The sequence below is a fragment of the Setaria italica genome, chromosome IX (genome assembly GCF_000263155.2).
Source record: "Setaria italica strain Yugu1 chromosome IX, Setaria_italica_v2.0, whole genome shotgun sequence".
Classification (NCBI taxonomy): Eukaryota; Viridiplantae; Streptophyta; class Magnoliopsida; order Poales; family Poaceae; genus Setaria; species Setaria italica.
In genome coordinates this window covers 3,884,322-3,896,989 of record NC_028458.1, presented here as the reverse complement: position 1 = coordinate 3,896,989, position 12,668 = coordinate 3,884,322, and the positions used below count along the sequence as shown (strand labels likewise).

At 44.9% G+C, this 12,668-nt stretch overlaps 2 protein-coding genes across 2 annotated transcripts; one reads left to right on the top strand and one right to left on the bottom strand.

Moving 5' to 3' along the window:
• The first annotated feature begins 4,505 nt into the window (after positions 1 to 4,505).
• LOC101775246 (acid phosphatase 1) lies at positions 4,506 to 6,615 on the top strand. The gene is made up of 3 exons (XM_022823374.1): positions 4,506 to 5,274; positions 5,506 to 5,715; positions 6,206 to 6,615. The coding sequence occupies exons 1-3, from the start codon at positions 4,751 to 4,753 to the stop codon at positions 6,381 to 6,383; spliced, it is 912 nt and encodes a 303-aa protein (XP_022679109.1). The 5' UTR covers positions 4,506 to 4,750; the 3' UTR covers positions 6,384 to 6,615.
• A 255-nt stretch (positions 6,616 to 6,870) lies between these two features.
• On the bottom strand, positions 6,871 to 10,207 carry LOC101765383 (proteasome subunit beta type-6). Its single transcript, XM_004981456.3, has 8 exons — positions 9,942 to 10,207; positions 9,172 to 9,248; positions 8,759 to 8,814; positions 8,525 to 8,597; positions 8,266 to 8,377; positions 7,912 to 7,985; positions 7,679 to 7,753; positions 6,871 to 7,226 (listed from the first exon to the last, which is right to left on the bottom strand). Exons 1-8 carry the CDS (start codon positions 10,078 to 10,080, stop codon positions 7,095 to 7,097), a joined length of 738 nt encoding a protein of 245 aa, XP_004981513.1. The 5' UTR covers positions 10,081 to 10,207; the 3' UTR covers positions 6,871 to 7,094.
• Between the last annotated feature and the right edge of the window lie 2,461 nt (positions 10,208 to 12,668).

Sequence of the window (12,668 nt, the reverse complement as noted above, 5' to 3'; positions counted from 1 at the left end):
CGGTTTTTGATACGTGTTTTGAATCGGCGTCAAAAAAGGAAAAGACGGGCCGATATGGCGAGCTAAAAACTATAGTTGGGAATCGGCCGATTGAAGCTACAGTGTTTCGTCCGATTGACAAAAGGGGTCGGTAAGGCTTGGCCGATTGGGAGCTAGAGCGGCTTGGTCAGTATGGACCCAAAGTGGGCCGGAGAAAAGATTAGCTAAAGAAGGAGATTGGTCCGTGGGGATATGATAACCAACTCCGATACGAGTTGTGTTTGTAAATATTTGTTATCATTTAAAATTAGAGATAGATTCTAGTTGGTTAGAAAATCAGTTGTAACAGGCTATAAATAGCCACCTCTAGAGTAGGTTTGTAAAGACAAGACATCAATCAATACAACCAATTTACTTTTTCCTCGTACTTTACGTTCAAGTCGGCGACTTCGCCAAAATACTTTTTCTTTCACGAGTTCGTACGGGTTGGCAGGGCTGCATCGACATGATCTCCAACCAATTCTGTAAGTTCCGATTACCAAGTAATATCTAAGCTTTAACTTCGGGCACATCGCTGTTGTTTCGTTTAGATTTATTCACCAGCTATCGATATCAACTAGAATCGTAGGTTTTACATGTTATTTTAGTTTTTTATCACCAGTTATCCAGCTTGAGATACGAACTATCGACTTTTATTGCTTTCGCTCTTTGTTATCATACACCCAATTAGATCTATCCCGAATGTTGCTTCTCTAGCGTTGTTTGGTTTGCTCTAGTAGCTTTTCTTTACAATCGCCACATGGTATCAGCTGTTTTATAGCTGGTTACATCTGCAGTGAATCAGCCGATTCGCTGATACGTTTTTAAAGATAGATCGGAACTCTAGCCGATGGGCCCCCCTGGAATTTAATACTTTTATTTCCTTGTCAATCAACAAGTCAGATTGACTGGCACGCCGCGCGAACCGTACCAGGGCAATAACCCGAACAGGAGTTAAGCAGATTCTCCCGGGTCGTGTGTCCGACACTGAGGATCATCGATCGATTTTTAGCGCCAACACCAACATTACGCAATCGATCGGCCTTTTCCCTCCAACATGCCGTCACCACGCGAAGGTAATCACGCCGACTTCCTACGCACTACTAAGATATATCCGTAAGACATAGACTAATCACCATGATTACATCTATTCCTACTAAGAACATATGCTAGCTAGACATATGAGAATAAACATGCATCATAGTAGATCAAAGTAAGTACAAGATTAGATTGATAGACATATGAGAATAAACATGCATCATACTAGATCAAAGTAAGCACAAGATTAGATTGATATCACCAACGTGTGTACATAAGCCTTGATGATGACAAGGCTCAGCTCCCAAAACTCCACCATAGCTTCGCCGCGCAGGAACGACCATGGCGGCTAGGGTGTAGTCTAAGCCATCTCCTAGACAACCTTGAAGACTTGCAATGGCACTCAGCTTCCTTTGGTGTGTGTCCTTCTATTCATTGACTTCTGGTGGATTGATCTTTGGACTCGGTGATTTTTTTGCGGTATTTATAATCTGGAGAGCACGTGGCAAAAATTGGAAGACGAGGGGGCGAAGGAAAGTCCCAGGCCGATCAGTCTAGGGGGTCCAGGCTGATCAGCTTGGCCCTTCCTTTTAACCCCTCGCGTCCAACTTCATCGCCAAGTCTTCTCTGATGTTCTGGAAGCTTATTTTTGTATGCATGTAGGCCTGTCACGTCGATAACTTCGAGATGAGATTGATGTTTGATAACTTTCCAAATTTTCGCTTGATCTTCTTCGATTCCTCTTTGATCCCGAAGTAATACTTGCCATATCTTCACAATCTTAGCCCTTAAGTAATTTTAGAGGAGTGCTTGCCAAAAATAAGTGTCGGAGAGGGCCAGAAAACCCCTGGCCGATCAGCTTGGGCTTCACCAGGCCGATCGGCCTGGGCTCTTTCTGAGCCTGCTGGCCTTCATCTTTGACAGGTTCATTGCTCGTCCGAGGCTTTATCCAAAAGTATAGGTCAAATTTCCTTAAAAAGAGAATATACTCCAAAATACAATGGTGAAAACGGGATTATTTCAGGTGCCAAGTGGCGGGTTAGTATAAAAATATGTATGAAAACACTACATAAATAGCATGTGCCAATAACGAGCGTAAACGATGCTCACCAATTAGGAAAGAACCACGTTAGCGCTCGTAGCATCTCAATCTCTTCATCCTCAATCGCTCTCTCTGCTGGGCAACGAGGATTTCCACTCATTCTTCAACTGGTGGAGAGTTTTGCAAGGCAGAAACCCCGTGCAACAACAAAGATATATGATAAGCTTGTAAGAATCGAAGACCTTCTGCATAATTTGTTAATTAGAAATTTCGTAATGTCGAATTGTAACCACTTACTTTGATCGCAAACCTCAGAACTTGTCCTGATGCCCTCCATCCTCAGATAACATTATTGCTTCCATAGCTACGATGAGCCTAGTGAGGTTGAGTTGATGGTATCAAGTTACTACACGAGCATGATCAATTGAATTTAGTTGAGGTTGAGTTGTTGGTATCAAGTTACTACGTGGTAGATGTTTAGATGTTATTATGCGTACGAGAGCAGTGAAAGAATAGTTGAAGACGCATACGTACTCAATGCTCCTGTAGCAGGATTGCCAGGGTTGCGTTTGGGTTTCATTACTGTAAGTTCCTGCCATTTTTTCTTGTGCCAATTCATTTTTTTCCTTTTCATTTTCTTTTTACCAACAATAGGTTAGCATTGGAGGCATATGTTTTTAAAACCGGTGCTCACCGGTTGGGAAAGAACCACGTTAGGGTTCATTGCCTCTCAATCCTCATCCTTAAGCTTTCCCTCTGCTGGGCAAAGAGGATTGCCACTCATTGTTCAAGCTTCAGGTTTTCCTTTGACAACGGCTCCGGTTGCTTCTGTTAAGACGGTTTATTAGTGTCTTCAATAAAGCAAGGGTAGTAATTCGATTCCTATCATCCTATCATGGAAGGAAGAAGAAGAGGAGATCGCCATCACGCACCCCTTGTCCTCTTTGAGCCGTGAGCCCATGCATCAGCCCAACACCGCTCAGTCCTTGTATTATTTGGTTGCAAGACTGAAACAGCTAGAGAGTTCTGCAAGGCAAGACCAGAAACCCCCTGCAACAACAGAGATATATATTTATATGATAAGTGTGTAGTAATCGAAGACCTTCTGCATAATTAACTAACTAGAAATCTCGTAATGTTGAATCGTAACCACTTACTTTGATCGCAAGCCTCAGAACTTGTCCTGATGCCCTCCATTCTCAGATAACATTGTTGCTTCCTTAGCTATGATGAGCCTAGTTTCAAGTCAGAGGAGGTGCTGGAGTGGACAAGCAGAATATGTGTAGACAACTAGAGTCGACAGAGTTAAATAGGGGGCGGTGGATGGTTAGATGTTATTATGCGTACGAGAGCAGTGGAGTAATGGTTGAAGAAGCATACTCAATGCCCACATGTCTCAAGTTCAGAGTAGGGACTGCTAGGGGCACGGATTCTGACATGTAAAGAAAACCCACAAGATGTACGAGGAAAGTAGGTCTAGGTGATATAATAATGTTGTTGTAATGCTAAACAGAGGGGAAGCAACCCACCTGGTGATGTAATTATCCACGTTCTAGAAGCATGGTTCCATGGTCATCAGGCTTAAGATGTGAAGTTATATATCCTAGCGGTAGCATTCAAAGACTAATGTATCTGCTCAACCATACCGTGTGACATGTTATTGCATGGCATCATAACTGTACTGTGCATCGAAACTCAAAAGAGACGTACGAGAATAGCTTCATTTTAAACGCTGCGCATGCCACCACGAGAACGTCCCTGCGACTGCACGGTGAAACTTCGTCTGACGCAGCTTGTGAGCTTGCGACCGAATACCATTACTCCCTTTTCTCAGCGGAGAATATGAACTTGACCAACACAATATCACGCTACACCGGAGCTGTCCGACCTTGAAATATGCATTGTCCTGGTGCCTCCCGTTCCAAATTTTATTTCTGACCATTTCACTATCAATTGACTGGAGAGGTGCATGGCACTACCATAACAAGAGTGAAGATGCAACGGGGAGTGAGATCACTGACCTGCATATATTTTTTTTTATTGTCTGGTACTTCTTCTAATTTTGCATGGGATTTTTTTTTTGCTTGAACTTGGATGCTGAAAACGCTGCCATGTCTTGAAACGAGCCATATTTTTTTTTATTGTATGGACGTTTTATCTCTTTGCTTTGGCCTCCGGTGAACAGCAATCGCAAGAAAGAGACGTCAGCAGCGTGGTTTGGTCTTTGGTGTACCGCGTCGGCGGCGCGTCGCAGCCAAGACCTTTTGCCCCGCCCGACCAACGCACACAACCAATCCGTGGACGACACGTCACCACCGACCCCACACCACGGCCACGGGTTGTCTTGTCCCCGCCACCGAAGAATCCTCCTCCCTCAGATTCGAATCCAACTCCCCCAACTCGCCGTCGCCGCCTCCTCCCTTCTTCTCCTCTAATTCCTTTCCTTTCCCCAGCACGAAACGCCTCCCGTCCACCAGGCCATCCTCCGCTCCTCTCCTCTCCTCTCCTCGCGCCCAACTCGGCGGAGCCACGCATTCCCGCTGCCACCACCGCCAGGCTATTTACCGCACGCCTTCCACCGGGCCCCCGCCGGAGCGCATCGACGGCCGGCCCCGCGCGGGCGGTCGATCAATAACAAACAACAAGCACGCCATGGCGCGCCACCGCGGCGGTGGCGATCTCGTCCACCTGCTCCTGATGCTCCTCCTGGCTGCGGCGCTTCTCCTCGCCCCCGCCGCCGCCGAGACGGAGGCGGAGGTGGCGCCGACCGCGCCGGCGCAGGGCGCGTCCGAGGAGCCGGAGGCGGCGGCTGCGCAGCAGCAACTCCTGCCGCGCCCTCTCGTCATCGAGCTCCCGTCGGCGGCCGCATCAGAGCTTGGCGGCGGCGACGGCTCGGGCGACGAGTTCCCGCCGGAGGTGCGGTGCGCCAGCTGGCGGCTCGCGGCGGAGGCCAACAACCTGGAGCCATGGGGGGCGGTGCCGGCGGAGTGCGCGGCGCACGTGCGGGACTACGTCACGGGCACCGCCTACCGCTCCGACCTCGAGCTCGTGGCGCGGGAGTCGGCCGCCTACGCGCGCGCCGCGCCGCTCGGGGGCGACGGCCGCGACGCTTGGGTCTTCGACGTCGACGAGACGCTGCTGTCCAACCTCCCCTACTACGCCGACCACGGATACGGGTGACTCTTCCTTCCCCCTCCGACTCTCTCGCGTCGCCGTCGACGAAAATGGCAGGAATCTAGCCACGAAATTCCGAGCATCGATTCGATTAGGCAATAATAAAAAAAACGCGTTTGGTACATGCCACCCAAAATGGCAAAAATTTGGGCAGCAAACAAACGGCAACGAATTAGGCATGAATCTCTCCACTGAAAATTGTCTCACATGGTTTACGTGATTTCAAACCGCAGGCTTGAATTGTTCGACCACCACAAGTTCGACGAGTGGGTGGAGAGGGGGGAGGCGCCGGCGATCCCCTCCAGCTTGAAGCTGTACAAGGAGGTTCGCGAGCTGGGATTCAAAATCTTCTTGCTCACGGGCAGGAGCGAGGGGCACCAGGCCGTCACGGTGGACAACCTCAAGAAACAGGGGTTCCATGATTGGGACAAGCTCATCCTCAGGTATACCTTGCACATCATTTTCAAGTCGGTTGCTAATTTACAATTTTACATCAATCTTCTTTGCTATTAGCCTATAGTCATATAGCCAACCTGGCTTCTGGCTATAATGGTTGAATCTAGGCTGCTGCGAAGAATCTGAACTTCTGAAATATAAACATTGTAGTGCCGCAGCCAGCAGCAGTGCAGTAGCGTTATCAATGTTGGCAGCAAAGCGCTCTGTTATCCTCTTGTCCTGAAGCACTGAATTCAGTGCTTCATCTCCAAAATACGACTATGCTGTTGCTCTTCTTGTCCAAAATTCTAGCTGACATTATCACTACCATGAAAAAACAGCTACTGTTAGGCTAAGGGTCATAGTCCTTTTGTTGAATGCTGAATTTGACATCTTTTAACCTCAGTCAAATTTGTCACCTGGGCACTTTACATGACCAACTTCTTCAACGTTCATTGCTTGTACTGAAATTCTGAAACTGTCTTTCCTAATGTCCAGGGCAGCAGCTGACCGCAAAAAGACCGCGACAACCTACAAATCGGAGAAGAGGAAGGAGATGGAAGCAGAAGGGTACAGGATCCTGGGCAATTCAGGGGATCAGTGGAGCGATCTGCTTGGCTCTTCCATGAGTGCTCGCTCCTTCAAGCTCCCCAACCCAATGTATTATATCCCATAACAGAATGAAAAATTAGGGCGGGTGAAAAATGTTTTTTTTGACGCCTTTTTCACCAGGCCCATTTCAACAGAATACTGACTCGTGCAAAGAAATCTGAGAATAATTTGGCAATGAAATTTAAATTGTACAAACGCTTCACTAACTTCATGTAGTACGCATTACCCCTGTAAGTTCGAATGTAAAGGATGAAATGCAGGAGTTATTTTACGAATAAATGGCAGGTTGAGTGATACGGGTCCTCAAAATTTGAGGGTTACAGGGTGATAATTTCTGCGAATCATGCTAGGTGCCAGAAAGAACCTACGAACTTCGGAATGTTAGCTTCGTTGCCAATTTACCTTTGTTTCGCCGAACACGTGCACGGTTTTTGAAGTTTGTTTCGCCGAGCAGGTCTCCCAATCGCAAACAAAGCTGAGCGTTAACATGACTTGTGAATCACAAGATCGTATTTCGTATCTCATTTTGGGATCGCAAGACCGTAGAAGACTCATAACAGTAACAACTATTCATTATCTAAAACAACGACTTCCTGTTCCTAAGCATTTCCTCAAAACTCATATCATTCTGCTAAACAGGAACAATGATATAACAAGAAAATGTAAATAAGTCGGTGTGGCATAATTCTGCTGAAATCGTTTCCAGTTCTTCAGTTGAAATCTACATGTCAGATACAGGAGAGTTCATAAAAAGGGGCACGGCTGGTTTGCAAATTCACTGCACCATCGGATCTGGGTTCCCAGCTGCGAGAATATCAAGCAACGAGTTGTGGGGCTCCATCTCTTCGTGCCACAGTGGCAGCTTGTCGCCAGGGTAAAAGTTCCTCTTCACACCATCGGCATTTATCTGCAGCACAACCACTTCTATTAGTTTCCAACTTAGAAAAAGATCAGTCAAAATTATCTATTGAGTACCCACCAGACACAGAACACTGGCAAATAGAGTCGAATGAAAAAATGAGGGTGAATGGAATATGCATGCATACACTTAAAACATACCTTGCAAAGTCACCATGTTCTTGCAAATCAAGCATTATTTCCCACAAGGGAAAGAGCTCAAGACAATGAAAACAAAGCTAGCACAGAATACTCAGTTGAATAAATACTTATGGTTTTCAATTACAACTGCTTGATTTTTACTTTAGAAGAAAGATATAACAAGACCCAGTATGTAGATTTGCAGAAAGTTCCATCATAATAGAAAACCCATAATATCACCTAGTTTAGGTATTTCTGACATTTCAAAATTTCTGAAACAAAATAAAGGAAGCATGACAATTGCATCAGACAAGAACTTACTGTAACTGTGCGAACAACCCCTCCACTAGCACCATCACGGGCCATTGCAAGGGAAACAACCTTCACCACAAATTTCTGCAAATATGAAGTAAAGGAACCAGGTTAGGAAAACTGGACCTAGTTTTGTACTCTATTCTTCTCTACACGTTTAATAATCTGTGTTCTATATTCCACATAGGAGAGAAAACATCTTGTATTAGTAACCAGAGTAAAGAGGGAACCTAGAGATGTACCTCTGCCTCCTCCTGGCTCATTCCCTCTCTCCATTCATGATCAAGCAGAGCATACAGGTAACTCGAACCTGAACCTGGAAGAAGTAAGGGATATTTCCGTAAGTGTCAGAAACAGCAACATATAGAAAAAATGATTAGGAAGATAATATGATCCATACTTTTCAGCAAATACATCTTTTTCTTAGCCAGATTTGGGTTACAAACATTCAAATATCATGTAATGCAAAAAGTATGTAATTTAAATACTAGATCATTAGCAGGCGCATAAGGTATTTTGAAGAAAGCACTGCAAGTTACATCAAGGACGATGACATGAAAAAAACATGAGCCATGTAGTGTATGGGAGAAATTTACCTCCTATTGCAAATGGCTGCCTCAGAATTGTTCCACCAAGGGGAACGGAGAAAATTTGGCCTCCTTCATACTTGTCCCATCCTCCAATAATCATGCCAGCTTGCAACATGTTCTGGACATTGATAACAAATATTCATTATGAAAATTCGACAAGAATTTAGCATCAAATGTGAAAAACAATGCAATATGTCATGTGTTTATCAATGAGGTCAGTAAAGAGATTTTAATAGTCTGTGTGCTAGAATGCTATGAAACATACCTTGTTCTGATAGGCTAGCAACCTAATCAAGTTGGCTGCAACTTTAACAGTAGCTGGTTGCCCAAGCTGGATTCTGCACAGGGAGGGTAACTTTAGCATCAGCTACCTTGCATGTCAAAAAATTAATGTAACTGTATACCACAGTATTTATAAAAGAGATATTAAATCTCATCTAGTTTATTGTTTCATTCAATGAGAAGATTATTGTTAGGCTGTGTATGAGAACAAACTTACGTGTGCTGGTGAAGGAAATAACGTACATAATCAGAAATGACTTGTGTATCGGCAGCCTGCAAAAAAAGCAAGAATTTTACATATGAAATGACGAACTTGCAAACAGGAATGTGTCATCTCTGGCACAATACAGTGGACCGCAAAGGAGAAATTCCTTTCTACAAAGATAATAAAAGATAAGGCAGCATAAGAACAGCATTATGAGCTACTGGCTTGCATTTTGTCTGACTAGTTTAGAACAATAATCATATATAAACCACTGTGTAAGTGCCCTCTTGAAGAAAGTGCATTAACTTGTCAAAGGGACAAATTGAAGTTTCCACCCATCTTAATATGAAAAAAAAAATTTCTACTCAAGCATGAGAAAACAACAAGTAAAAAGCTTCAATCTTCAAAATAGCATGGACACTTACCGATCCAGAGCGGCAGACATACACATTGTCAGTCAGTTGAGTAATCTTGTCTGAAGCACGGTTTGCCACATACATTCCTACGAATTCAGGCAACTAAAAATATCAACATGAAGCCCAAAACAGGAACACAACAGCTTAATGCTGAATTTAATAGGTGAGTGGAAACACCGCAAAAGCATTTTCCTGAACTACTTAGACACCACATGAACTTAAGGAGTCGATCACAAGAATACAGAGTTCAATTATGCAGAAGACACCAAAATCATCCCTTGGCACATAATCTTATCATTCATCAGTGTTCAATGGACATGGATGCATGTTCAGGCGGCTGATAATGCACTTTTTTTTTCTGACATGCTAAATATCATATGGAATTCATCATAGGCTCAGATGTCTGACTTGGCCAAAAAAAAAATTACTCAGGAACAAAGAGAAAATGATCTCAAAGATTCAAACAGGATGAGGAGAAAGTACAACACCCCCTCAACATTACTCTCACCTACTGCTAGTACTAAAATTACTCTAATCTCGCAAGTTGCAGCTGCGACTAACAGATCAATCCCCTAATATCGCAAGTGGGGCAATGAACCAAGCAGTCAAAGTAGTTCGGCAGCGCATATCACAGCCGGCAACTTCACCAGGTATCCCTCTCAATTCCCAACGATCCAGCGAAAACCTAGAACCCATCGCCATCCCCACACCAAATCTACCCCCAACAGGCGGCAGGATTCGCCGCGCAGACAGATCGAGAGGGGACCGAAGGGCCGTACCAGTGCTGGTCCTGGAGTCGGCGCCGAGGATGACACCGCCATCGTAGCAGACCCCGACAATGGTGGTCCCCATCCGGTGCTCCCCGGTGGTCGGGGCCTCGCCGACGGCGGCGGAGGAGCACTCATGAGAGGCGGCCATGGCGGAGCGGGCGAGATCAGCGGCGGCGGCCAAAACCCTAAGCCGGCGAGGTGAGCGGAGCCGGGCGAGAGCGGTGGTGGTCTGGTACTCTGCTTCGATTCGGTTCTTCGTTCGGCTCTGCCCTCTCTCGCAAGAAAGAAGAAACCGAGGAGACAGAGAAGGCGGGCCGTGTTGGGCTCGGTGTGGTGCGTCTAGTTGGGCCGGGCCCAAGCATATCATTTTGGTTTAGGCTCTCATTTCTATTATTGGATTTTCAATTCAATTTGTTTTCAGTAACAGTAACCGATTGAGCTGAGTTTTAACTATGATTGCCTGTTGCTCGTGCACCATAATCGCACATTGCACAATCGATCCTGACCCGTTTCTTTTCCTTTTTTTTTGGCTGAGAATTTATGTATGTGTTCTCTTTTCTTTTACGAGAAGTCTTGATGGTGACATGCGATTAAACATGTTCCTGCCGGAGCTGGACGACCATTCTTCACATCATCAGCTCACCTCATCACTTGAAACTAGCAAATTTTAGTGTACGAGTACATTCAGATTCATCTCGCGGTGGCTCCCTAAACTAAACTTTCAGCCTTTGTGTTGTTGCCTCAACTCTCAATCCAGCTTCCACTCAACTTGCACCATTCTCGATGAAGTTGCTGTCAACTGTGACTCTCAGAAGCGCAGCGAACTCTGCCCGCACCACAGTCGCACACCTACCTCATCTATGTACTCTTCGAATCGCCACCGACGATCTCTAGCAAGCAGGCTCCAACTCACCACCTTCAGTTTCGTTGCCCTTGCTTATCTGAACATTCAAGAGGGTTTTGCAACGAGGAGTGTGACAGTGGCAAATGTTGCCCAAGTTGACGACCATTCTCGAATGCTTTTTTAACCACTTAGTTTTGATGGTAGTCTTAGAGCTAGTCCCGGCGCCCTCCATTCCCAAGTCGCTTTGCTACTTTCTTAACTATATATGAGCCTATCGTCACTACAGTTAAAAAAGAAAAGAAAAGAAAAGAAAAGAGCATATCTTCCAACTGTCAACAGTTCATGGCCTATCCTTGCGACTCATCATCTTCCCTCTATTTTGCGTTCATTCAACTTCTGCATTGAGAAACAGTCACACAATGGTCCTAGGCCGAGGATGGAGGAAGTAATATATGTCCATGAGCATGGCCAGGTGAGTTAAATAAAAGGAGGGAAGAGGCCGGTAGTTGTTAGCAACAAATGACTCGAGGATGATGCACTATGCTTAGGAGACCACTAGAGTAGTTGTTGAACCATGTTGAATCCCCTATGTTTCCAAGGCAGGAAGGACGCCATGAATTACAATTTATAAAAATCCACATGGTACTGGCTGAAAGTAGCTAGCTCTCGCCTCTCTGTGACCATATCATTCCAGCAATATGAAAAAGGAAGGGTCCCCATATTTTGCAATCGGATAAGAGGATAGAAGACCCTCCAAGCCTTACAGAACAAGGACAGGACGGCAAGAGATCCAAGTCGAGGCCCAGCTTTTCTTTTTTCTTCTGGAATTCTGAACGCATACAGTAGGCACGGGGCTTTCCCGGCAAGAATGGACAGACACTACTCGTCAAGGTGTAGCAGTCAACAATAATTTAGTCAAAACATGAGCCCGTTTATTACTGCAGATCGATCTGAATGCAGTAGTACAATCTGCCGTTCTTCAGACACCAGCAAGCTACAGGAGGCACACATCACCCAAAAATGGTGCCTACCGATTAGGAGAAGCCGTCTGCTCTCGTTGATTGGCATTGCCTCCAACACGAGCTTAGGGCGAGTCTCCTACTCTCCTTAGTCCTGTGTAAAGACACTTTACTCCAATGGCGGATCCAGGATTTTGCTAGCTAAAGGTACGCCGCGATAAATTTTTCATTTACAATTCAGTATAACGAATACATGACTGGTACGATCCATATATAATTCGGGTAAATATTTTGAAACTTGTTGAGAAATTCGATATACAAGAATAGAAATATCATACCAAATCTTAAATCAACAGTTAAGTGCGAAAGCTGCATAAATTACAATAAGATAGTTCAAACATGCATATTAAGTCTAAAGTATGCATAAAAGAAATTTACACACCTATAATAATTCAAAAATGACATTTCGATTCGAGCTAAACTAAAATGATATGTACCACACAAACTGGATGCGATGCATATTGGCTGTTTGCTTTGAACAAAATAACAAAGCTCATCTTCAGAGAATCAGAGTTATTGCAAATTAAACTGGACTACGCAGACTACAACAGTGGTATATGAATAGAGACATAAGAGGAGCTGGGACGACTAGTGGAGGGAAGCATATGTAAAACAAGCATGGTCGATCAAGTGAGTTAATATAAGTAGAAGGGGAGAGGCTGGCAGCTGTTGGTGACCAATGATATGTAATTCCTTTAGAAGGACTATGCTCATCCCTAGTTTGTATAGAGGCTGTAAGTTATGCTTTTTCTCGTTTGAAAAGTGAATGTGCACTGTGTTAGGTGGCTATTTGGAGCTCCTATAGCTATGGCTTATTTTTCCAACAACGAGAGGTCGTCCCTCCCTAGTACTGATACCATACACACGCACTGA